Genomic DNA, 27,633 nt, shown 5'->3' with positions numbered 1-27,633 from the left:
CTGAACTCAAAGACATTGATAAGCCACATAATTTTAGAAAGCTGGACACAGACACACAGACACACACACACACACACACACACACACACACACACACACACACACACACACACACACACACACACACACACACACACACACACACACACACACACACACACACACACACACACACACACACACACACACACACACACACACACACACACACAGATATCGGATAGATACTAGAGAGCATTTGATTGGACAAAACCTGATGAGAGTGCAGAATGATGCCATCATAATGAGACTGCAAGACAACAGTGAACAGTTGTGCTTTTTTAAACTAACGTTAACAATTGATAAATAGTGTTAAATAATAAACATGTTGCTTATTGTTAGTTAAAATTAGTCATTTCATTAACTAAAGTTAACTAATGGGATATTATTGTAAAGTTTTACCAATTACCCAGATCCTAAGTGAGTTAGTTATAGTTAGTTACCGGTAGTTATTATAGTGTTATTTATAAAGCGCCTTTCCCAAACTTGAGGCACATTCCCTCATACATTTTTTAAAAAGTCCATTGAGTGTAAGACATGCTATATAAATCTAACAAATTATTATTTCAAATGTTAGAAAGAACACCTTATGGATTAAAAAGATATGTAGACCATCTGCATATTTCATACACACAGAAAATCACACAATTGCACAATATATATAGTATAAAATGTTATAAGTATGATTATTACAGTATGCCATTCTGGTTCATGTTTACACCAGATAGTGATCTCTAATTATTTACTGCCATCTAGTGGCCAACATTCAATCTCACCTTTCAAAACAAGTCTGAATCTTTGAATCACTTCAGTAGACTAATATCTATCTGTCCGTCCGTCCATCCGTCCATCCATCCATCCATCCATCCATCCATCCATCCATCTATCTATCTATCTATCTATCTATCTATCTATCTATCTATCTATCTATCTATCTATCTATCTATCTATCTATCTATCTATCTATCTATCTATCTATCTATCTATCTATCTATCTGTCTATTATAGACTTAGCCACTATTATAGACTGAGATAAAAAGCTCAAAACATTTTATCTGGCAAAAACTATTAAAAGCTATGTTTCATTTTTTTGTCACAGCAACCCTTCTCTTTTCCAAAAAATAATACAAATAATAATAAAAAATCCTTATGGCATACATTTTATTACATAAAAGTTTAAAGTAGGGAAAGTTGTTGTCCAGAAAAAGTGTCTCTGGCTATTACTCAGCGATGGGAGTTCAGGAAGCAGTTTCCTGATCTCTGCACTCTTACCTGCACAGGAAACACACACTAACACACACACGCACGCACGCACACACACACGTCAGGTCCACTATCTTTGTGGGGACTCTCCATAGACGTAATTTTTATACAGTACAAAGTGTATATTCTGTCCCCTTACACTCACCCGACCCCTAAACCTACCCATCACACACACACACACACACACACACACACACACACACACACACACACACTAACCCAACCCCTAAACCTACCCATCACAGAAAACTTTCTGCTCTTTTACATTTTCTAAAAAACATAATTTAGTATGTTCATTAATCAATTTCCCTCGCGGGGACCATTGGCTAGTCCTCACAATGTAGGTGATTTCAGGTTTTACTATTCTTGTGGGGACATTTGGTCCTCACAATGTAATATAAACATGAGCACACACACACACACACACACACACACACACACACACACACACACACACACACTATCGGAGGAGATCAAACATGTTTGATATTTTGAGCAGATTTTAGAACATGTTGTTTTCATTTGTGAGTGAGTTTTTTGCATTCAGAACAAGCTGAAAGTCTGGTAGAATATTACGATGGCCAGTATTTTTTCTGTAACCATTTACAAAGTCCGCAAGTGTATGATGCCTAGTGTTTTAAAATTTCAGCTTTCCAGCCTTAAATCTCAATTTAAGCAGTCCAACCATTGTATTGCTTAATTGATTGTTTAATTGAGCAATGAACATGCATGTGAAAATCATAATTCAGTGCTGAACTACTTCTTTTTTTTTTTTTTTTTGTCTGAGAAAATTAGAAAAACTAAACAATTGGTGTAGCAAAATACAAACAGAACCACCAGTACACACAGTCAAGATTAGACAATGAACAGAACACTGAGTTCAAATACACAAGCAAACTAATAAAAGAAACGAGACACAGGTGATACAACTCAATCAATCAATGAAAAAACATCTCAACAAACTAAAGAACTCAAACAGAACAAACGAGACATAACCCTTACAATAACATTATAAGCGGATCTCAGGGAACATTATTAAATAAAAAATAAAAATGCACTTCATGACCCCTTTAAAGAATGTCAAGACTATTTTTTTTAAAAAGTTACTGTATCAGAAATGAAGAACTTGAGAAAAACTGTAAAGATGAACCGTACAGCCTTCGTGCCTCTAGTGTCACTGTAGAGAATGGAGAGAATTAACATTTATAATTACGTAATGCACTGTGCAAAACTATATTTTATATATATTTTGATTTATCTTCTGAATTTTAAAATTTATTTCAATTGTGTTTTTATTAGAGTTCTCAATGTACAGAGGTGAAAGTTCATATTCAGTAAATGGCCTCTTGAATTTATTTGAAAAATTAAACACAGCCAGAGCTGATCTAACATTTTACCCGTTTACACTCGTTCTAAACATTACTGTGTCTGTGAACTGGCTTTAGTGAATTCAATTATTATAGGTTGCATAATGAATTAAATGCATGTATAAAGACAGTAATCGGACACACTGGTTTGTCATGTGTTTTTCCATGTAGAGGCATCATGTGCTTTTGAGTATAGACTGTGTAATGTGCATGAGTGTGTGTGTGTGTGTGTGAAAAGATTTGTTTACACTTGATCCTGCTACATAAACCTATTAACATGCATAGATGTTTGAAATCACACGCACGCGCACGCGCACGCGCACGCACACGCACACGCACACGCACACACACACACACACACAGCACTGACTAACATGCTGGCAAAGCAAGACAAGCCATGACATCATGGACTGCAGAGCCTCACCCTTTAAAGCCATCAGACACTCGGCCCTTAGAAATATCCGCTAAAAACCTTTCGAAGTCTGAAATTTATCTATAACATTTGTGGTATAATGTTGATTACCACAGAAAATTATTGAAAGTAACAGAAATCTTGCACCTGGACAAAAACACAGTAACGCACTTGAAATGGAAGTAAACATGCATAGAGAGTTGTTTAAGCTGAATTGTTGCTATGCATTATTACATCCAGTTTTTTGTTTTGCTATATTTGACTTTTTTAAATTACATCAGTGGATGTGGATTATATCTCCGTTTCCATCCAAAGTTGTGAATTTATTGAACCATGTGTTCAAGAGAACAAAATTGTCACTCTTTCCCTCCATCATGAACGAGTGTGTCTCAGAGCATCCGACGAAACGCTGTCATGATCTCTTGCGTTGGGATGCTGGTGTGTGTGAACACACTCGTGTGTGTGAGACGCTTCTGGAGGGAATTAAACCCAATCATTCTGATCACAGACATTAGGTGTGTTCGACTGGAAGTGGTGCTGTGCAGAGCGATCAGCGAGAGCTGCCGTTTGCAGACGGGAATCGAAAACTGTGTCGGCATCAGAGCTGTGCAATGCTATTGGTCCACTGGCTAGTCCAGTCATCCAATCACATCCTCTGTTGAGGCAAAGTCAGCTACGTTTTTTGTGTGTGTGTGTATAGAGGGATTTCGGGATTACTGAAACACATTTCGGTAAATGTGTTTCCATCATAGTTTCTTCTTAGTGGATAAAAAACATATTTGCCTCAATTAAGCGTATACGTATTTGTGCACATTTTTAGATTTAGTGTGCGTCAGACCGATCAGCGAGAGCTGCCGTTTGCAGTCGGGGTGGAATTGAAAACGGACGTAGTGAGTAGTAGTGACGCTCGTGCAGTGTTTCCTTGCTTTATCACAGACGAAGTGGATTAGATGCAATATTTGTCAAATACAGACATTTCAGACGTCATCATGAAGCCTCAGGAACACATGCATGCACTGCTTAACACACTGTTAAGCCACTGTACAATAGAGTTCAGCATGAGCCTACTATTAGTGTTTACATCCACTGTTGTTTTATGCGATATCCCAAAATTTGCCTAAAATTAGGTGGGTGGAAACAGTGTTTTTCTTGCTTTGTCTTTGTGTTTGGATCCAGGTGACATCAGTGACGAGTAGCTGCCTGTGATTGGCTGTCGGGTGGGGAAGATTCAGCGTAAAAGCCGAGCAAGTCCTCACAGCATTTGCCCCTCTCTCCCGTTCCAGATCACACGCTTGCTCTCAGTTCAACCTGAGGCTTTCTATGCAACTCTGTTATTGGTGGTTTGCTGAGCCTGTTTGCTGCCGTTTCATTTGTCACCTTGAGTTCCCATTTCTTAAATTTGATATGTCTTTTGTTGATGTTGATGGCTAGAGAACAAAACAGGTAATTTCTATCTTTTCTTTTTTTTAGTTTGAAGGTAAGTTAGACCTCTCCCTTAAATTAGTCAGTGAAGTTGTCTGTGCACTGTTTTGGCTTTAACCCTCTCATGATGAAATGGCTTCTTTATTTCTATATACTTTGGTTAAACATGAGTATGTGTAGTGAAGTGATTTAATTACGACTCACTGTCCTAGACGTACAGTATGTGAGTTCATAATTGTCACTGAAAGTTTGAAAAGGCAGTCAAAGTCAAGAAATGTTGTCTCTGAAATGAATTGGGATCAAGGTAGAGGAGGAGTGACTTCGTGTCAGATATACACTCACCTAAAGGATTATTAGGAACACCATACTAATACTGTGTTTGACCCCCTTTCGCCTTCAGAACTGCCTTAATTCTACGTGGCATTGATTCAACAAGGTGCTGAAAGCATTCTTTAGAAATGTTGGCCCATATTGATAGGATAGCATCTTGCAGTTGATGGAGATTTGTGGGATGCACATCCAGGGCACGAAGCTCCCGTTCCACCACATCCCAAAGATGCTCTATTGGGTTGAGATCTGGTGACTGTGGGGGCCATTTTAGTACAGTGAACTCATTGTCATGTTCAAGAAACCAATTTGAAATGATTCGAGCTTTGTGACATGGTGCATTATCCTGCTGGAAGTAGCCATCAGAGGATGGGTACATGGTGGCCATAAAGGGATGGACATGGTCAGAAACAATGCTCAGGTAGGCCGTGGCATTTAAACGATGCCCAATTGGCACTAAGGGGCCTAAAGTGTGCCAAGAAAACATCCCCCACACCATTACACCACCACCACCAGCCTGCACAGTGGTAACAAGGCATGATGGATCCATGTTCTCATTCTGTTTACGCCAAATTCTGACTCTACCATCTGAATGTCTCAACAGAAATCGAGACTCATCAGACCAGGCAACATTTTTCCAGTCTTCAACTGTCCAATTTTGGTGAGCTCTTGCAAATTGTAGCCTCTTTTTCCTATTTGTAGTGGAGATGAGTGGTACCCGGTGGGGTCTTCTGCTGTTGTAGCCCATCCGCCTCAAGGTTGTGCGTGTTGTGGCTTCACAAATGCTTTGCTGCATACCTCGGTTGTAACGAGTGGTTATTTCAGTCAAAGTTGCTCTTCTATCAGCTTGAATCAGTCGGCCCATTCTCCTCTGACCTCTAGCATCAACAAGGCATTTTCGCCCACAGGACTGCCGCATACTGGATGTTTTTCCCTTTTCACACCATTCTTTGTAAACCCTAGAAATGGTTGTGCGTGAAAATCCCAGTAACTGAGCAGATTGTGAAATACTCAGACCGGCCCGTATGGCACCAACAACCATGCCACGCTCAAAATTGCTTAAATCACCTTTCTTTCCCATTCTGACATTCAGTTTGGAGTTCAGGAGATTGTCTTGACCAGGACCACACCCCTAAATGCATTGAAGCAACTGCCATGTGATTGGTTGATTAGATAATTGCATTAATGAGAAATTAAACAGGTGCTCCTAAAAATCCTTTAGGTGAGTGTATGTCACTTCATTTTCCTCACAGCTGATCGGTCTAATCTCAGTTTGCGATCTCTTACCCAGAAGAAAAGCTGCCGTGTACAATGTGTAAAAACATCTTCCAGTGAAATGTTTTGCTTAAAGTGATTTTAGTTTGGTTTGTGTGACACATGCAGTATAAAGAAAACACCTATTTTACCACAATAAGAAACTGAGAGTGTCCCTTACTTTCCACTGCTGAAGTTGCCAAGGCCAGTTACAGATACAATAGAGCAATGTGGGCAGAAGTCCAGCTGTCAGTTTCTGCCAGGCATCGTCACAGCTGAGCCGGTCTCGGCGTGGACAGCAGGTGCAGAAGCCCAAAGCAGACACTATACAACAGCTTAATGCCAAATGTGGAGGAATACAATCGTGGCACAGTGGTTTTTCCCAATCACAAATAAATACAGACAATTGCATTTTATCAGAATGAGATATTCTACTTCTTTTACCATCCTCACTCAGTGACTGACAGTTGACAGACACACAATCCATTCCAACATGGAAAAACAGTGTCAACAAAACGTAATAATTGATGATTGACGACTGGATTAGGCGAGCTCTTTTAACACGCCGCAGGCCACGAGGGAGCGGACTCCTAGTTAAAGCAGAAAGAGTGAGTATGTGAGAAGAACAGGAGGTGCAAACTGAGCCGCTCAACAGCTGGAAGAGAATCTGATTCAGTAACTCGACTCCAAACTACAACTCTACATTTACAATTACTCACTTCCCATGTTTCAAGGCCTTTCCCATCTGTTCCACTTTCAGCCTCAGTCAGAACTTGGAAGGGAAACTCATTTGTCACAAAACTATGACTAACATTTATTGTTATCAGTAAAAAAGGAGGAACCAACTATATATTTGATAGAAGAAACACATGTATTGAGTCTATGGTAGCTCATAAAAACGTATGGTAAAAACATACCATTTTTTTGGCATGGTAAAACTAATTTGGCACTCTAAATAGGGAGGGTCTATATATTCAAAGTTGCAATTTGGCACTTGCATCCTATAAAACACTGTGCTGGCGAGTTACTAATTACATCTGGATTATTAAATTAGTGCACTTGTAATGTTTTCAAACACTTACAAACAGTTACTTTTTTATGGATTGCAAGATTATGGATGAATGTCATATAATGGAAGTAAATTATTCAAAAATGTAATGATTATCCCTAATTCTTATTTTTTATCTTTTCAACTTTACATTTTTATGATTTAATTAATTATTAGCTCTTCATCAACTTACAAACGTGCTTGGGAAACCCTGACGTAATATTATATTCAATGTGCATCATGTTGTTAATAACAAAGAACTGATAAAATATTTCTATGTCAATATGGTACACGATTATCCTATTTAACTCAATGTGATAAACGAGTTAGTTCAAAAGTAATCAAAAAGTACTCAGATTATACCTAGAATATGTAAGATTACAATGCTAACTAAAGTTTTCTTCATTTGCAATCAGTGTTAGACAAACATTTCAGATGAATTTCTTCAGGCCAAGCCTAAAAAATAACCAAAGGGAATTTTGATGCCATTTTCAGAAGAAACTCCGACAGACAAGACAAAAGGCTGTATGTGGAAACGCTGTTGCATATTAAACTCTGAATGAGACCATGGCCTGAAGGTCCTCAAGATGTTTCTGGACTGCAGCATTTAATGGTCAAAAGTGTTTCAATCAGCTTGCATCGTGCCATTGTATACATAATTATATTGATAATTCAAACTATTAGTTACAAAACTTAACATTTAACACAGCTAGGTTTTGGTCACAGTAGTTTGAGAAACTAGTCGTATGTGTGTTACACTGAGTGTTAGATCAGGCAGGCCTGTATTGTTCAGGGTTGTTTGTGTCTGTCTGTGTGAACCTTCACTGTATCTCCTTGCTTATAAAGTGAGGAAAGGAACATTCTGATATCACTTCAGGCTTAGTGATGAAGGCCATGTCTGTTATGATACAGTGTTTCTATAGAGACTCATGAACCGAGCTTTGAGTAAGCGTGCACAGACAGCACCTGACCTGTTACTCCCTGTGTGGGAAAAAAGGGAGTTTTTTCTGTGCAAACTCTTACTTCCTCCCTGAATGTAATAATTCTCAAAATGAGAAAACCCTGGAATTCACAAACCTCTGTGTGGGAACTTTCACATTTCATTTTTCATATCAGGACAGTTCACCTAGCTCACCCCAAAATGAAAATGTTGTCATTGTTTAGACACCCTTGTGTAATTTCAAACCCATGTGACTCATACAGAGAAGCAAACAGTGGAACAGAGGCTCAACATGAATGCTTGACGTGAGAACAAAGCTCATTGGTTCCTGCATGCGCGTCATGTTTGATCGAACATGTTAACCATATATATGTGAATAAAAAGTTTATATGTGAATAAAAGCGTAAATTAAATTTGTTCATCATATAAAGTGAGCGTGTCTGTTTAGAAGACTTCAATGAAACAGCTTGGTTCTGTTACGATGTCTTTATGTACTTTTTGAATTTCAATGGATGAACAAAAATAGAGAATACAAAAAATATTACTGTTTCGTTTCTTACACCGCTGTAAGCGATCGACCAATCAGAGCAAAACGGAGTAGACCAATCACAACAGAATAGGTCATCTGACCAATCAGAGCAGAGTAGACCAATCACAACAGACTGGGTCATCTGACCAATCAGAGCAGAGTAGACCAATCACAACAGACTGGGCCATCTGACCAATCAGAGTAGACCAATCACAACAGACTGGGCCATCTGACCAATCAGAGCAGAGTAGACCAATCACAACAGACTGGGCCATCTGACCAATCAGAGCAGAGTAGACCAATCAAAACAGACTAGGTCATCTGACCAATCAGAGCAGAGTAGACCAATCACAACCGACTAGGTCATCTGACCAATCAGAGCAGAGTAGACCAATCACAACAGACTGGGCCATCTGACCAATCAGAGCAGAGTAGACCAATCACAACAGACTGGATCATCTGACCAATCAGAGCAGAGTCGACCAATCACAACATACTGGGTCATCTGACCAATCAGAGCAGAGTCGACCAATCACAACAGACTGGGTCATCTGACCAATTAGAGCAGAGTAGACCAATCACAACAGACTGGGTCATCTGACCAATCAGAGCAGAGTAGACCAATCACAACAGACTGGATCATCTGACCAATCAGAGCAGAGTAGACCAATCACAACAGACTGGGTCATCTGACCAATCAGAGCAGAGTAGACCAATCACAACAGACTAGGGCATCTGACCAATCAGAGCAGAGTAGACCAATCACAACACACTGGGTCATCTGACCAATCAGAGCAGAGTAGACCAATCACAACACACTGGGTCATCTGACCAATCAGAGCAGAGTAGACCAATCACAACAGACTGGGGCATCTGACCAATCAGAGCAGAGTAGACCAATCACAACAGACTGGATCATCTGACCAATCAGAGCAGAGTCGACCAATCACAACAGACTGGGTCATCTGACCAATCAGAGCAGAGTAGACCAATCACAACAGACTGGGTCATCTGACCAATCAGAGCAGAGTAGACCAATCACAACAGACTGGACCATCTGACCAATCAGAGCAGAGTAGACCAATCACAACAGACTGGATCATCTGACCAATCAGAGCAGAGTCGACCAATCACAACAAACTGGGTCATCTGACCAATCAGAGCAGAGTAGACCAATCACAACAGACTGGGTCATCTGACCAATCAGAGCAGAGTAGACCAATCACAACAGACTGAACCATCTGACCAATCACAGCAGAGTCGACCAATCACAACAGACTGGGTCATCTGACCAATCAGAGCAGAGTAGACCAATCACAACAGACTGGATCATCTGACCAATCAGAGCAGAGTAGACCAATCACAACAGACTGGATCATCTGACCAATCAGAGCAGAGTCGACCAATCACAACAGACTGGGCCATCTGACCAATCAGAGCAGAGTAGACCAATCACAACAGACTGGGTCATCTGACCAATCAGAGCAGAGTAGACCAATCACAACAGACTGGATCATCTGACCAATCAGAGCAGAGTCGACCAATCACAACAGACTGGGTCATCTGACCAATCAGAGCAGAGTAGACCAATCACAACAGACTGGGCCATCTGACCAATCAGAGCAGAGTAGACCAATCACAACAGACTGGGTCATCTGACCAATCAGAGCAGAGTAGACCAATCACAACAGACTGGATCATCTGACCAATCAGAGCAGAGTCGACCAATCACAACAGACTGGGTCATCTGACCAATCAGAGCAGAGTAGACCAATCACAACAGACTGGGCCATCTGACCAATCAGAGCAGAGTAAGCTCACGGAAAGGAGGGGTTTAAAGACTCTATCGAACTGTTTTCAGACTCTCTGAGAGATGAGGTGAGGCTGCAAGCAGTGATTTCACCAAGAGCAACATGTTCCTGGAGCAACATATCAACCAATCAGAGCAGAGGGACAAGTTTAAAGTTTATGTCAAGTTCAGGCTTACAACCAGAGTTAGGTGCTTCAACATCAGTGTTATTCACCTATCATTTCCCTCTTATTTTAAGGATTACTTATGGATAGGGTTAGGCTTAGCATAGGGTTAGCACAGGATAGGGTTTCCAGACCAGAATCAACTAAATTTGCTGACCCAGGAACGCGTCTAACTCAGCAAAATCAGGGCGTGCGATGATGCAATGTATATTTTAATGACATGTTGGAGAGTAAATAGTGACAATTTTCTCAGTTATTCCTTATTGGAGATCACTAAGATCACTGAGACCATATGATATTTATGTTGGTGCCTGTCACCTAAAACACAACCTACAGTGCTGTTAATTCACATAACAGAGATCATCATTCAAATAATATAATACACATAATCGTGAGCTCTATGAGATATATAGGAGGGTATATGTATGGTGGGAGAGAAAGAGTGCGATGGGAATCACACACATTTGTAGAACCTGGCCTGGGCTTGCCATGAACTTGCCATGAAAAGACCAAAGAAAACTTCCCTAATCCCACCAAGGAAGAGGGCCGTGAGGATCAGGGCTGGTCAGAAGGTTATTCTGAACACATTCATCAAGCATTAGCGTGGGGATTATGACCCGGCACGCTTCGCTGCACTCCTCGCCCATCAGGGTCTCGTCTCTGGCTGGCCAGGGCAGTTCGAAAACCTCCTAGTCGTGGATACTCACGGATAGACTGACTGTTGGCCTCATGGGGTCTGAGGAAACACCTGACAACACACTCGACAGGACAGGTGAGCGATCTGCTGCCTCGTGACCAGTGATCAGTGTTCACCTGTCCTTCTGGTGCACAAGATCATATCTTTATAGACAGAGTGACTTTTGAACCCCACCAGGTCACCGAGACATCTGTTGCGGTATCTAAATATACAGGGAATAAAAGTATAGTCCTATCCGCGGCCACAGCTGTCATGACAGACTCTCACATGTCGAATCATACAGAACTGAAAACCAGCAACTGCATGAGTCTGAGATCTAGTCCAGAAACTAACCAAACAAGCCTGGAGCCCTCAACAAGCAAAGCCTTGCAGGACCAGCGTGAAACTTTTTACTGCAATAAAAAACGACAGAATAACAGCATTCCACCATGTTATGTTTGCACGTGAAAAGCTATAGAACAGGTTCAGCAGTGACATGTGTTTGCAGAGAGACATGACAGGGTTTAATCTGTATAAATTGTATTTTTTTCACATTTAAATGATCTTTTAAATGTTAATTTTTCAATGCAGTCTATGGGGTATAACATACGTTTTCTTGAGTTAAGCTATAAATAATTTAATTAACAAGCATAAAAGATAATTGAAGACAAACTTTTGCTTTGATCATCCAAAAAGCCAAGTATTTTGGTAAGGAGTAGTGACAGATTTACGCGTTAATAACAGAGAACGCTCTCAGAACTTTAGTTCTGGACAAACGTTCAGCAACATTATTAGAACGGTGTTCAAAGTTATCTGGACTTTAAAAATGCTTTCAAAACGTTCATAGAGCGTTTTTCTTCACAACGTTGAGAGAACAACGTTATGGGAACGTTATAGCGAAACATTCTTCAACATATTTTTGTTATCAGTGAATGCCTTCTAATTCATAAAAAGCATACATATGTGTCCATTTTGACAATCTAGATATCGGCCAGTAATAGATTGTCTTTATTTGATGATGTATTAGTACTCACCCTGATGTTTCCTCTGCTCCGACACTTTGCATTGGATCTGTAGATATATCCAGTCAGAACAGAACTTCACACCATCAGGCGTTCATCAGATCGATACAGCTGACTGATAACACTCACTTACACACGCATGCGTGCTCACATGTTTCGCATAGTTTAACACAAAACATGTAAAAGTATCAAATTAAAGCGCTTCGCATCAGACTTTTGATGCGAAGGGAGATGCGTTTGAGGGAGAATGTTAGCGGTCTCCTATTCCTCGTTTGTACTGTTGTGACACGCCAGGAGCGCGCGCGCGCGCGCACACACACACACACACACACACACTCCTCCTCTCTTCAGTTCAGTCGGATGGGAGAGGTCTGGTTTGCCGATGACAGGTCACGCGGATGTGTCCCACTAACCCTCCACGAGCAGACATGGATCATTATTATGCTCTCCTTTAAAGTTTTACTGCATCCATGAAACATTAGAAATGTGTTTCAGATCATTTTACTATCTGTTTCACTGTAACAATATTTCTCATTAAATGTGTAGGCCTACATGTAGGCTATGTCAATCTTAGAATGGGCAGATAACGTTATAGATGCTGAATCTGGGAACCGAGTAGCCTATATAGTGCCACTGTCACCATCAGTAGTAGAGAGCTAGTGTGCGGTATTAGTACGCCCCCTTGCGACGCTACTTTACCAATCACCAGTTAAAAAACAGAGAGGGTGTTTACAAATAAGTTAACAAACATTATTGTTTAACCATCTGGGGTACTTCATTTTAGAATCATACTCAGGACCTTCGGGTCAAAAATGACCCGGAGGGCGGCATTAAGATACATTTTTTTTGAGTAAAATCAATGAAATATATTTTTGTTCAATAATATTTTTTCTTTTCTTTTTTGGTGTTTTGAGATAATTTTATGATTTAAAATTAATATTTATGCAATAATTAAGACCCATTTTTTCCCATTGAATGTAATAGAAAATTTATATATATATATAATAAAATAATTTTTTTTATTAAAGCTGTATTTCATTTTAGAGTCAAGTCCAAGCCTCATGAAAGCAATTTTTGAAATGAGATCGGAGCCATCTGGTGGACACACTGAGGATTTTTATCACGCAATAGCACATTTTTACCACTAGTGGATTTACAGCTCTCTAGAAACCTATGGTAGAAACACTTTAGTGGTTTTTTTCACATATTGTTTAATTTTTTTCAGGTTGTTGATTTGAATATATAATAACAGATTCTCAAAGACTATTTTTGTATTTATTTGTATTTTTTCTTTGGTTTAAATGGTAATTTGAAGTGGCAGTTTTACTTTATAATACAGTCAAACCTGAACATTGCATTATAAAGAGAACAAATGGAATTTTTTTTGTCACCCATTGTTTTAAGAGATTCACCCCTTCACTGTTGTGTGTTTTTTTTCTGCATCCTGGCTGTTTGGTAGATTGTATGCACAAAAAAACTCTGTATTTTTACATTTTTGCCAATTTCCCATTCATTTCCTATGGGGGTCATCTTTGACCCGAAGGTCCTGAGTGTGACTATTTTTTTTTACGACCACTTAGACTTTTCAAAACCTGTCCCCAATTTTTTTGGGTGTTCATATACCAAGTACAAAAAAGTCACCAAGTTTCGGACCATTCCGATGAAGCTACAATTTTTAACATTTTTTAAAAAAACGCTTCGGGACATTTTTGTCCCGAAGTACCCCAGAGGGTTAAAAAGGTAATTTGCTTAGCTTTTCTAAACTCCATTACTTCTTTCCTGCCTCTATCATAAAGACAGTTAGTGAAAAAAACCAAACCTGTACCACAATGTATTTAAAATATATTTATTTTTTTATACTACAAATCCATATAATATTTACTGACATATCGCTTACTGATATAAATATTATAATGAAACTTTGTGGAGTAGGCTACTTTATTGCACAATGCACATTTATTAATATTAAGCTTAAAATGTGTTTTAATATCACTCACTATATTAGGCCTAGTAAGGATAGTATGATCTGTGTATAATATAAGTCTTAAAATGCAAGATATTTAAAGTGTGCCTAAATATAGGCTACTTGCATTTCCACTTCAGCACAATCAAATACACTTCAGTATATCTTTAGTTGGACCTCGGCACTATTTTTGGAAACCTAATTAAGCACAAAATTACTTGTTCCAATTTAGCTGACTTTAAGTATATCAGTTTAGTATACCAACTAATATTTACATTAAGTACATGCATGCACATTTATTTGTAGTATACTTAGCATAAAATAAATTCATTTCAAATACATAGTATATTTATTTTTCACTAGGCAGTGTAAAAATAAAATTAATAATTTAAAAAAAGTATAATAAAACACTTACTAAAAATTTGAACTATTTACCTGCAAGCCGTATGGATTATTGCGCTGATCCATATACTATATTACAGGTCATCGGGTACTTGTGACTTTTTATTTTACAAATGTGACTTTTCATGTCGATCCGCTGACAGAAAGAGTGTGTGAATCTGTGGAGAGAAACTGCCTGCAGGTGGCGCTATCACAACTCAATGTCGGGAAGTAGAAAAGCCTCAGTGTTCCACACACACACACACACACACACACACACGTGTCAGTCGTGTTTACTTCCGTGAGGAGCCAAAGCTGTGCTAAATGCCTCTGAAGAGAGCTGTGATCGTGCCGGGAAACGGAGCAGGGAATGTCGAGCACTGCAACTGGTATGGATGGGCAAACAAACGAATAAACGAGGTATGATGACTTCAACAAGAGATTGAAACCCGTTCAGCTGTTATAATGACAGAGATGTTTCATTTCAGCCCGAATATTAAAGTGTGCACCTTTATTACAGATTCCAGATGTGTCATGCGCGCTGAGAAACATGCCGGATCCTGGTAGTTCACATTCACATCACATGACTGCATTACACTGACTTCATGAGACATGCTTCTGGTATTATACTACAATATGCTGTGTAACCTGACAGTGACTGCGAGAGAGAGCATCTGGCTGCCGTTCATGGAGAAGGACCTGAGATGTGATGAAGAAACACTCATCATCGGACACAGTTCAGGAGCCGCTGCAGCCATGAGGTACTCGACTCAGCGATTCATATGAATCATTCGATTCGTGTTCGAAACGATCCGATTCATCAGGACTAATTCATCTATGAGCAAAGTGTTTACCAGCAAATCAGCTCTGTGCTTACTTATTTAATTAATCTATCAATGTATTTATTTACATTTCTTTTGTTTCCTCCCCTAATGATTCGAGTCAAATCGAGTTGAATAATCTCATTGATCATGAGTGATTCATCATTTTACCTGAAAAACCAATGAAAGTAAAACACTCAGAGACACATCTGTGTCACGTGTGTGATCATTTCTATCACTATCACTCTATAAACTACATGATTGCTTGTTTGTGGTGTGCTTCAACAGGTATGCAGAAACACACCGAGTGTTTGCCATTATTCTGGTCGGCGCGTACACATCAGATCTGGGAGATGAGAATGAACGTGAGAGCGGTGAGTTTGAATAAAAATCCCTCATCGTGGCATCATTGGTCGTCAGTGTGAGTGTGTGTGTGTGATGTATCTTCTCTTATGACGCTCAGGATATTTCAGCCGGCCATGGGAATGGGAAAAGATAAGAACAAACGTGAAGTACATCCTTCAGTTTGGATCCACAGACGACCCGTTTCTGCCCTGGGAAGAGCAACGAGAAGTGGCCGATGGACTGAAGACAGATTTATACAAGTATACAGATCGTGGACACTTCCAGAACACAGCCTTCCCGGAGCTCATCGACGCAATAAGAAAGCTCAAAACCAACAGCTAAACACACACCGAGAAGTTGTGTATTTAAAATATACTATCGATGTGCTGGAAGTCAGTGCTTTAGTTCTCTGGGGCCAAAAAACAATTTGTACTTTACAAGAAGTGAAGACAGTTTATTATTGTGGATGAATTGGGAACAGGCCATTTTGAGTTTCAGTACATGATGTAAATCAAGTTTTAGAAATCCAAACATCTGAAATAAAACACCCATGTAAACTAGGACAAAACAGAGTAATCGATACAAAATCAAAAAAGTAATGGCACTTACAGCAGTTGTTCTCAAACACAAACAACATCCAACTCAACAGTTTAATACTGTGCAAACACTTATCAGTTCTGGTTATTACGATTATACTGACACACAGGGTTTAATCCTCACATGTACAGGTCAAGTCCTACTTTTGGACAGAAAAGATTACAGTTCTGGTTCTAATCAGTTATAGCACCGTTTGTTAAGTCAACATAAATATCTAATTTGATTAAAGTACACACCCTCTCTTATATTGTTGAGGAATGGTATGTCTTATTATTTTAATAGTGGACTGAAATAAAGCATTCATTTTTACTCAATCCAGTAACACTGACTTCTTGTAAACAACTATCTATATAGATCACCCAAAATAAAAATCATTTTACTCATCCACATGGTCTTAACGTCTTCCTGGGAACTTAAAGTAGTTCACTTTGTTCTTTATAACAGCAATTTTATTCTTCCTGTCATGCAAAGCAACTGTACATCTTCAGAAGACTTTGTATTGACTTTAACGGTACTTTTTTAGCTCAAAATGCAAATTTGTTCCACAGGGTTTGAAACAACATGGGTGAGTAAACATTTTTATTTTTAAAACGGCACCAAAAAGAGGTATCTCTGATCAAACTGCTGTCATGAGAATCATATATTGATTATTCTATAAACCTGAGATTGGAAGTAAAGTGCATCATCAAAACCAAAGCATCATGTAAACCAGCCAAACTGCTCACACATAAACCTTCCCTTGTTGTTTTCAGAGGCATACAGCTCTACGGTTTCAGAAAAGCAGTTCTCTATAACCTCACACATCCATCAGAAACATTTCTTCAAGCAGAATAACTGAAGATTATTTCGATGAATAACAGTGTGTCATTAACAGAGCGTCAGTGTGACGCTCTCAGTGTCCGGCGTCGGAGCGTGTGTGTGTGTGGCGTCTCATGCTTTAGGATCTATAAGGTCTTCCTCTTCCGTCTGGCTTTGGAGTATCCTCTGCCGAACCATCCGCCCTGAAGCGCAGGGCCCTGGCCTTGAGCCTGCGCGTCACACGGGTCCTCCTCCAGAGCACCAGGGGGCGCTATCTCCTCACGAGAGTGACTCTCCTGCTCCTGTGGACCCAGTGCTTTAGCCAAGCTGAAGATGGGGTCTTGCGATCTGTTATTCATCGAAATAATGGCAATATTACAAAAACAGCGTCTGCCAAATGCAGAAATGTAAAAGTATTAAACGCAATCAGGCTTGAGGCCATGTTATATTATGAATATAATGTGCTCAACAATTGCCTTTAACCCTCTGGTCCTGTTCGCTCACATTTGACTGAAATAAATAGCATTTGGGGAATTGTATAGTAACGGGAGAAGATTTCCCCCAGTTGGGTACTGCACCACAACACTCTTACTGAACGCTCACTTCTGGAGATATCAACCTCACAGTGGAACAGCTTTAGATTTATGGCTTTGATTTTCCTGCGGTTTTAGAGTTAAACATGTTTTGGGAAATAAATATAAAAAAAACAAAAACAAAGATAAAACTTAAAAATAGTATTTTTGTGCATTTTTCATAATAAACTTAAACTTCTGTCATGTTTTACTTTCACAACAATCTGCTGTCTCTTCTGTAAAGAGACCAAACTTCAGCATTCAAGATTTATAACACTTTCAGTTGGACATTTCACCTTTATGCACAAAAAGTGCATAAATGGATTATATCTACTGCATAAATATAATTTAGTACATAAAATCATCAAACAATACATAATGTTTGATAATGTTTTTTAATATTTTATTAAACTATAGTACATTTATTTCATTGAAATATATATATAAAATAAAGAAATCTGTCATTTTCGACTGCCACACCAGAGGGTTAATAAGTGAAATCAGTAATAGTTGTAGATTTTCTGAAGTTCTCATAATAAAGGACTAAAAGACAAGAAAGCAGATATTGACGATATTCAGCATATAGCATGGCTTCTCGAACTTTCCTGCTAACTAAAGGTGCGGTCAGATGAGCTGTTTCAATAGGAATCCACGCAACCAGGAATGGCCGAATGATTACCACACACAGATCTGGACTTCTCCAACAGAAAGCTGCTGGCTTTGAGAGAGACATTGCTACACTAGTGATGCACAGAAACTCATTCTGAAACGGCTGATTGCGCCACACTAAACAGCATCAACACCACAGTCAATTTGAAAGCACAGACATTGTATCATATCAAATGGAACAAGACCAAAAGTATTACTGGATTGTAGGTCATCAACTGAAGGCAGCGTAGACTAAAAGATCTGCTTTCATGAGAATGAAGATGCATTAGATGGAAAGCTCAACATGGCCAGCTCTGCGTCCACTAGCGCTGGACACACACCATCTCCCGATGCGACAGCAGCACGATACTCGCGTGCCGATACCAGACGGATTGCAATCTTTTTAAGAACCGCGATTCGATATTGCAATTTTTGTAACACTAGACCATGGGGAAAAGCTACATCATACACTTATACAGACTGTGCTGATGTATAAGAGGAGTCATATTTACAAAAACAAAATGTATTTCAGAAGCATCTGGATACTACATTCAATACAATACAATACTACATTCTCTTGAATAAATGATTCAAAAACAAATAAATTTTTTAACAGTCACTTGTCGACACTTGGCGAAACAATGTAATCGATAAATGCGTTATTTTAAGCGCCACGTTTCTATCCAAAGCTGATTTTGATCGCTATCGTAGACATCAGTGTCATATTTGAACTTTTAACCTTTATCCCAGTCCTTCTATGATCATTTGAACAACGGCATCACAGAAATAATGAGACTATGGGGTGGAAAAGGCTGTTTGTGAAGCGGTTTCATGACGACACAGATCTGAATGTTGCGATTAGATTCGGTCAAAGTTTAATAGACAGACGAATTGAAAGAAGATCGTGTGTGTGTTTGAATGGAGATCACAGTGTTTTAAAGAGGACTGTCTTATCTCTCTCTCAGCATATGAGCTCAGTCTCTTCCACTTGGGATATTACGACACTCAACACTCATAGGTAACGAGTAACGACACGTTTCATCCTCTGTTGGAACGGAAGTGGCAAACTTCTGTCAACCTCGTCTACAAGCAAGGACAAAAATAAAGCAATTGCATTTGAATTGATATCATTTCTGGAATAAAAAAAGAGATTTTTTTTCGTAAAAATTGTAAAAAAAATCAAAAAATCAAAAAATTAATCGCGATAGCTAGGAAACCGATTTATTCTCCGAGCCCTAGCATCCACACAGCTGATGTAGCGCATCTACGTTGTGTAGGGGTGGGGGAAAAAATCGATTCTTAGATGCATCGCGATGCGGACGTGGACGATTCTGAATCGATTCACAATTGTCAAAAATCGATTTTCAAAAAAAAAAAAAAATTTTTAGATATATATTTATAATAACGTAATATTGACGGAACGCGAAAGACGGAACTCTGAAGCGCGGAAGTGCAGTGGCCGGACCGTCTGTGGCGTGCACATAACAGACGCGGATGCGATGGCTGAGCGCCAAATCCAAACACCCTCCTCGTTAAAAGCTGACGTGTGGAAATATTTTGGCTTCTGAAGTTGAAGGGGGAAAGGAGCTGGACAAGAGCCACACTAGTTGTAAGCTTTGTAGAGTAAAACTAAAATATTTCGGAAACAAGACACATGAAGCCAAATGACACGTTTCCAGCCAGAGGAGGAAAAACACTCGGCTGTAACGTTACCGGTCGTTGTTATATTATTAATTTACTACAAAAAAATGCTGCTGCTAGTTCAGACACACATGTATTTTCCTGTTGGTTATTTGCAATGTTAATAAAATATATTGTACGCTAATTCTTTATGGGTCATTACTTTGTACTTTTAAAGCAAAGTATTTATAGTCACACACACACAAAAAAAAGATTCTGATAATCGATTTAGCATCGAATCGCAGCCCTCTGAATCGTAATCGAATCGAATCGTGAGGTGCCTAGAGATTCCCACCCCTAACGTTGTGTGGACAAATAAGGCAGACAGTGAAACCGTGCCATTAGAGAAGCGCTAATGAGACGTCACCGCTTCGGTCAATCGTTTCGGCCCTCCAAAACAGGTTCAGCCACATCTCTTCGGTTGGTGACATGTCGGTGCATCACTACAACAGACAGTGGAACATCGCCCGCTTATGTTACAGCATGCTAACAGTGTTTAACAGTTAGTGGGTCGCACCTGTTGTAAACGGGAACTTCCAAACCCAGCTCCTCCATGAGGAGACCCATCACTGCGTCACACTTCCCATGGATCTTCAGAGTGGCCAAGCTATCTTTCGGCGTCCACTAACATAAACGAGGAGAACACACCAAGCTGTTAAATCATGTAATCAGAGATTATGAGCAGTTTATGGAGGAAGATGTACCTGGAGATTCACGATGTACAGCTTTGGCCTTTTGTTGGCGGGTCTGTTCATGCACCACAAGCAGGAGTACTTCTTCAGCACCTGATGGACACACACACATCAAATCAAGCAGCGCCATTTAATATAACACACATGCATTTCGACAAATGTTGCGACTACATGATAGATGTTGCGTTAACATCTTTTACTGCTTACAGTGGATATAAAACATCTATTATGATGTAAACACTGAAACAAAGATAATGAGATTTGATCACAGCACTCAGTGTGTGTTTGGATAGGAGTGTTTCAGCCCATCTCGACGACTCTTTGCTCAAAGCCTCCAGATCTGTATCTGTATCATGTGTGAATGTCGTATTATGAACCTTAACAAATGTTCTAAAATGATTTATCTTGGTTTCATTTTTTACATCACAAAAAAAGCTGTCTTAACAGATGTTTTATATCCAGTGTAGGCTAAGATAACAAGGAAAAATATCAAGCAATGCCTCCAAACAATGTCATGCTTTATCCATGTGCAGCAACCAGACGCGCCGCGACACAAGGCGCCTTTTCCATGCTAATCACAGTTTCTGTGCTAACCACGACACAAGGCTCCTTTTCCATGCTCATCAGAGTTTCTGTGCTAACCCGACACGCCGCGACACACGCCGATTCTATTTTAGAAACGGTTTCTATTTTTCCGCGACGTCGCGCTGGATCAACAAACACAAAGTGCGGCAATGATAATCTCAGGTGCTGTTTATGTGCTTTATTTAATGTTAAAAGCGTCTGTGTGAGTTTGAATATCATTTTGTGTCTTTTATAGCCGCATGCAACAATGGACAATACCTCATATCTTCAAAATAAATAAAAGTAAACGAGAACGTTCAAACTGTCAAATTGTTAAAGCAACAACAAGTAACTTTTCCTCTGCGGTCGCCCTACAGGTTGGAAGCGGAATTGTCCATTACCACTGTTGTAAATAATTTAGCCTAGCGCATCCGACTGTCGCACGCACGCTCGCTGTTTATCCAGCACCGGCTTTGGAATGAACGATGTCCACAGACAAGGTAGAGTATGATGCATGATTTCATGAAAGTATGATGTATTGCGACATCAGAAACGAAGAAAAACTAAATAATGACTATTGTAACGCTTGACGTAAAGCAAGTCAAATTTGTAGTTTTCTAATGTCTCATTAGACTTGATAAACCACTGAAACATTTTGGAAACATTATTTTAAGGTAAAAAATCTTACCTAGTGTTGCTTTAACAGACAAGTGTATTCTATGACAAGATTGTTTCAGTAGCTCAGTATGTATTTTTAATAATGTTAAAATGGTGTAATATTCATAAATTTGATTATGTGCTTCTCCGTTTAGTTGCGAGTGCCGGGAGCTTGCCGAGAGAGCCCACACACACACTCACTCGCGCTCTTCTGATTGGCTGTGTTTTTATCGCAGACTCTACCGTGTGTGTGTCTGGTGTGGACAGGCGCATGATTGGAATCGCGTGGCGTGTGGTTAGGCTCGGTGTGAGACTCGACGCGCGCACCTTGAGACTGGAGCCGAGGCAGAGGATGAGGTCGGCCCGCTGCGCCGCCTGCGCCGCCCCGCTCCAGTTCAGCGGCTGCTCCAGGGTCCCGCGCTCCCCGAAGTGCACGATGGTGTCCCTCAGCTCCCCCCCGCAGTGAGGACACCGGCGGCCCGTGCCGTGCCTGTGCAGAGCCGTGCGCTCCGTCACGTCAAACACACGGATCAGCTCCCGCGCCGGGCAGCAGGAGGAGCACACCTGTGGGACACGGGAACACCACGGGGAAACATGAAAATGAGTCTGATATCACAGGAACGGATTGTAAATCACATTTTTCTAAACTCTAAAACAGGAAAATTCAGATTTTGAGATCTTTATGCTACCCTTTAAAACGAGTGAATCCAGACAAATGTGACCCTGGACCACAAAACCAGTCACAAGGGTCAATTTTGTGACATTGAGATTTATGAATCTGAAAGCTGAATAAATAAGCTTTCCATTGATGTATGGTTTGTTAGGATGTATATTTGGCCGAGATACAACTATTGGAAAATATGGAATCTGAGGGTGCAAAAAAAAAAAATCAAAACATTGAGAAAATCGCCTTTATAGTTGTGCATTTATGCTCATGATTGCATTCACTCACAAATTTTTATTTATTTTATATATACACTCACCTAAAGGATTATTAGGAACACCATACTAATACTGTGTTTGACCCCCTTTCGCCTTCAGAACTGCCTTAATTCTACGTGGCATTGATTCAACAAGGTGCTGAAAACATTCGTTAGAAATGTTGGGCCATATTGATAGGATAGCATCTTGCAGTTGATGGAGATTTGTGGGATGCACATCCAGGGCACAAAGCTCCCGTTCCACCACATCCCAAAGATGCTCTATTGGGTTGAGATCTGGTGACTGTGGAGGCCATTTTAGTACAGTGAACTCATTGTCATGTTCAAGAAACCAATTTGAAATGATTAGAGCTTTGTGACATGGTGGAAGTAGCCATCAGAGGATGGGTACATGGTGGCCATAAAGGGATGGACATGGTCAGAAACAATGCTCAGGTAGGCCGTGGCATTTAAACGATGCCCAATTGGCACTAAGGGGCCTAAAGTGTGCCAAGAAAACATCCCCCACACCATTACACCACCACCACCAGCCTGCACAGTGGTAACAAGGCATGATGGATCCATGTTCTCATTCGGTTTACGCCAAATTCTGACTCTAACATCTGAATGTCTCAACAGAAATCGAGACTCATCAGACCAGGCAACATTTTTCCAGTCTTCAACTGTCCAATTTTGGTGAGCTCTTGCAAATTGTAGCCTCTTTTTCCTATTTGTAGTGGAGATGAGTGGTACCCGGTGGGGTCTTCTGCTGTTGTAGCCCATCCGCCTCAAGGTTGTGCGTGTTGTGGCTTCACAAATGCTTTGCTGCATACCTCGGTTGTAACGAGTGGTTATTTCAGTCAAAGTTGCTCTTCTATCAGCTTGAATCAGTCGGCCCATTCTCCTCTGACCTCTGGCATCAACAAGGCATTTTCGCCCACAGGACTGCCGCAAACTGGATGTTTTTCCCTTTTCACACCCCTAAATACATTGAAGCAACTGCCATGTGATTGGTTGATTAGATAATTGCATTAATGAGAAATTGAACAGGTGTTCCTAATAATCCTTCAGGTGAGTGTATATATTTACGGTAGGAAATGTACAAAATATCTTCATGGAACATAATCTTTACTTGATTTTGATTTTTGGCATAAAAGAAAAATGGATAATTTTGACCCATACAGTGTATTGTTGGCTATCGCCACACATAAACCCGTGCGACTCGAGACTGGTGTTGTGGTCCAGGGCCACATGTGAACTGAATTTATGGCTGATCTGAAACGTCAGAGCTGTGCCTGACCTCGATGAACATGTTCCCGTGGAGTTCAGAGAGAGCGTGTCTGGGCAAGCCACTGCGCAGGTGAAGACCGTCACAGTTCTGCGAGACCACGTGCTGAACCTGCACACACACACACACACACACACACACACTCAAGCCAAGCGGATTCGTAAAGCGCTTTTCAAAATACACACGGTTTACAAGCAGCTTCAAAAGAAAATCATGATGTTTATAATATCTTCATGTCACATTTAAAGCTGGGCAATAATATGGTTTATATTTTGCGACAATAAAAGTTAAGTAGTTGAGATTCGCTATATAGTATATATAAGCCAACATGAGTCGGCATTCGTATCTAACAAACTTTCTGTACAGATATGTGTGATAATACAGTTTTCCTTGTGTGTGTACGTGAGTGCATGCAGGTAAAGTACGATGTACTACAAATCCACTTTTTAATATTTAATATGATACGGTTTAAGCCAAGCTTTGCTATTGTCCTGCTTAACATGAGTGTATCAGGGTATTCTGCGAATACACAGACACTGTGTCGTCACGCACCATCTTCTCTTTGTGTAGCAGCCAGAGGCACATGTGTGTGAGCGTGGGCTCAGCTCGACTCAGATCTGATGTGCTGCGGACACACACACACACAGATGAGGTTAACATGTGGCAGCAGGAGGAGTAAATGCAAGCGTAGTTAGACCTGAGAGCACCTGACGGAGCGGCCCCGCTGCAGCTGAGTCCACACGCCGTTCGGCCCGCGGTAGTCCGGGATCGAGGCGGCCTGAGGAACACACAGCACACACACTTACTGAGAACCAGGAAACAACACACAGATGGAAGATAACAGATATATATCTATCCTATACGACTCATCCAGAGCCGAGGAGTGTTCGTGTGCAGGTGTTCGGGGAATCAGCCCAAAATCAGACAAAACATCAGTGTGTGTGTCAACACCTTCCCCATGAGATCAAAACGTCAATTTCACCGTTGTCCACACATGAAAATGCAGGGATATCACTGTGGGTTGGGGTTTCATCGAGACGAAGCCAAGGGCAACTACGGCAAGCAAACCCGAACCCTCTGATGGTGAATAAAGGAAAACATGCAATAATGGAGGAGCCAGACCTGACCAGGAGGCCCGTGTCCTCCACAGTTACAATATGACATTACTTACACAGCTAATAATTAATAGCTTTGTAACTATATATATATATATATATATATATATATGACTGAACTGTAAGATTAAGCTACGATTGTCACAACTCGTTAGTAAGGGAATGTTAGGAAATAATTTAAAAGTTTTTTTTTAAATATATAAATGAAACTTATCCAAAACAATAAAATTCACTCCAGAATGCAAGGAATACTTCAGATGTGTGAACAGGTTCCCAGGGGTTTTTAGGCGTATGAAAACCTGTCAAAATCATGTTTCCGCATAAATAGTATCATAAAGTCCTAATAATAAATCGACCATTTCAAGGAATGTGTCTTACTCCAGGTACTAGTAAATGACTGTGTGTGTATATGTGCTTGTAAATGACTGCAGTGTGTGTGTATGTACTTGTAAATGACTGCACTGTGTGTGTGTGTAGTTTTACACTCGATGAAACCACAGGAGTGTGTGCAGTGATCATCATGTCATCATTCTGCTCTGGGTTTCTGATTCCCGCTCTACATGTCCTTGCGTTCACACAAGAGCTCTTTGAAACACTCCTGTACGCTAGGAGACATGGATCCTCTTCCTCCATCTTTACAGCAAGCGCGGGACAGGCCGAACACAAGGACGTTCTCACGAGAGAGAGGCGTACCGTGCTGATCCCTGCCCCGGTGTACACCACCACATGCTGCGCCTGCTGGAGCGCCTCCGCCAGCTGCTTCACCTTCCTCTGCAGGCTCTCGGCCTCGTCAAACACCTGCACACACACACACACACACACCAGCCTCGTCAAACACCTGCACACACACACACCAGCCTCGTCAAACACCTGCACACACACACCAGCCTCGTCAAACACCTGCACACACACACACCAGCCTCGTCAAACACCTGCACACACACACCAGCCTCGTCAAACACCTGCACACACACACACACACACCAGCCTCGTCAAACACCTGCACACACACACACCAGCCTCGTCAGCAGCACACACACACAAGCCTCGTCAACAACACACACACACTCATGATGTGACAGATCCTAATCAGGCTGAACATGCTGAATATTGTGTGTGTGTGTGTGTGTGTGAGAGCGGATGAAGACGAGTGGAGACTGAGGTGAGCTGTATAGTGTGTGTGTGTGAATGGATGATCAAGAGGAGGAGTGTGTGTGAGCGGATGATGAAGAGGAGTGTGTGTGTGAGCTGTATAGTGTGTGTGTGTGGATGATGAAGAGGAGGAGTGTGTGTGAGCTGTATAGTGTGTGTGTGTGTGAGCAGATGATGAAGAGGAGTGTGTGTGAGCTGTATAGTGTGTGTGTGAGCGGATGATGAAGAGGACTGTGTGTGAGCTGTATAGTGTGTGTGAGCGGATGAAGAGGAGGAGTGTGTGTGAGCTGTATAGTGTGTGTGTGTGAGCTGTATAGTGTGTGTGTGTGAGCTGTACCTCCTCTAGTTTGCTCTGCAGGAGGCGTCTCCGGCTCTGTCTGCGGCTCAGCTCCTGAACTGTGTCCTGATGATCCTGTAGAAGCCTTCGCTCCTCCTGCGTCTGCTCTCCAGCACTCTTCTGCAGGATCTGAGAGATCTACACACACACACACACACCTCTTACCTGATGCTTTACATGATTCAGCTGTTCTGTTGACACTGACTCAAAGGCCCGTGACCAGTTTCACAAACAGAGGTCTGTTTTCTTGCAACTGGTCAGTGCTTTAACAGCTACACTTACACTAACTGTTACTACGGCAACGTCATGAATAACATGACATCTCCTGGAAACACTGCAAGAAGACTTCGAAATCTTGCTTTCATTTGGACTCTTTCGTGGCACCAAATCATCAGTTTGGTCGAAACTACGATGTTTGTAGGGTTTTAACTGAGTTAATTGGCTAGTTTTACAGGTGTTCTGCTGAATAAAGCTACACATAACATTATGCTTTCAAATATATTTGCATTGTTTTAAAGGTAGGGGAAGGTGTGGCCGTTAATAAAGCCTCAAACCATATGAATATGATGCTGGCAACCTTAGCATTTTCACCGGCTGTACCGCTTTATTTGTGTTTCGAGTCGCTACCGTCTGTGCTCATGTGAATGAGATGAATAAGATGATATCTGGTGTTCATACCGTCTTGACCGTGTGTCGCTGTTTCTCTCGCTGGATGATCTTCTCCTTTTCTCGCTCTTTTCTCTCCGCTCGCGCTGAGCCAACGCTGTTTGTTTGCGCGTCCATGTTGGACATCGTCACCGATGACGTCACCCCTCTCGTCGTTATCGCGA

The 27,633-nt window shown here is 40.8% G+C and overlaps 3 protein-coding genes across 4 annotated transcripts in view; 1 reads left to right on the top strand and 2 right to left on the bottom strand.

Annotated features, from left to right (window-relative positions):
- Window positions 1–12,413, bottom strand: part of arhgef3 (Rho guanine nucleotide exchange factor (GEF) 3) — a 118,000-nt gene extending 105,587 nt beyond the window's left edge. For both annotated transcript variants that reach the window (XM_056239990.1, XM_056239991.1), the window contains exon 1: window positions 12,286–12,413. In XM_056239990.1, coding sequence (XP_056095965.1) covers window positions 12,286–12,317 — 32 coding nt within the window. In that variant the 5' untranslated portion in view covers window positions 12,318–12,413. The remainder of the gene's footprint in view (window positions 1–12,285) is intronic.
- Window positions 12,414–14,911: 2,498 nt separating this feature from the next.
- On the top strand, window positions 14,912–16,954 carry rbbp9 (retinoblastoma binding protein 9). The gene is made up of 5 exons (XM_056240000.1): window positions 14,912–15,037; window positions 15,138–15,180; window positions 15,273–15,378; window positions 15,727–15,812; window positions 15,902–16,954. Exons 1-5 carry the CDS (start codon window positions 14,942–14,944, stop codon window positions 16,123–16,125), a joined length of 555 nt encoding a protein of 184 aa, XP_056095975.1. The 5' UTR covers window positions 14,912–14,941; the 3' UTR covers window positions 16,126–16,954.
- A 312-nt stretch (window positions 16,955–17,266) lies between these two features.
- sirt7 (sirtuin 7) lies at window positions 17,267–27,610 on the bottom strand. Its single transcript, XM_056239998.1, has 10 exons — window positions 27,482–27,610; window positions 26,804–26,941; window positions 26,008–26,112; window positions 24,907–24,977; window positions 24,752–24,824; window positions 24,212–24,310; window positions 22,319–22,555; window positions 20,783–20,863; window positions 20,596–20,702; window positions 17,267–17,526 (listed from the first exon to the last, which is right to left on the bottom strand). Exons 1-10 carry the CDS (start codon window positions 27,593–27,595, stop codon window positions 17,325–17,327), a joined length of 1,227 nt encoding a protein of 408 aa, XP_056095973.1. The 5' UTR covers window positions 27,596–27,610; the 3' UTR covers window positions 17,267–17,324.
- Between the last annotated feature and the right edge of the window lie 23 nt (window positions 27,611–27,633).

Source organism: Rhinichthys klamathensis, unplaced genomic scaffold (genome assembly GCF_029890125.1).
Source record: "Rhinichthys klamathensis goyatoka isolate OS25496 unplaced genomic scaffold, OSU_Roscu_1.1 h1tg000578l_1, whole genome shotgun sequence".
Classification (NCBI taxonomy): Eukaryota; Metazoa; Chordata; class Actinopteri; order Cypriniformes; family Leuciscidae; genus Rhinichthys; species Rhinichthys klamathensis.
This window is presented reverse-complemented; position numbering and strand designations above follow the sequence as displayed.

Coding starts and splice junctions, on each gene's coding strand:
- rbbp9 (XM_056240000.1), top strand. CDS start 14,942: ATGCCTCTGAAGAGAGCTGTGATCGTGCCGGGAAACGGAGCAGGGAAT. Junction 15,379..15,726: donor GGAGCCGCTGCAGCCATGAG/GTACTCGACTCA, acceptor GTGCTTCAACAG/GTATGCAGAAACACACCGAG. Junction 15,813..15,901: donor TGAGAATGAACGTGAGAGCG/GTGAGTTTGAAT, acceptor TATGACGCTCAG/GATATTTCAGCCGGCCATGG.
- sirt7 (XM_056239998.1), bottom strand. CDS start 27,595: ATGTCCAACATGGACGCGCAAACAAACAGCGTTGGCTCAGCGCGAGCG. Junction 26,113..26,803: donor TGCAGAGCAAACTAGAGGAG/GTACAGCTCACA, acceptor GTGTGTGTGCAG/GTGTTTGACGAGGCCGAGAG. Junction 17,527..20,595: donor GAAGTTCCCGTTTACAACAG/GTGCGACCCACT, acceptor GATGAATAACAG/ATCGCAAGACCCCATCTTCA.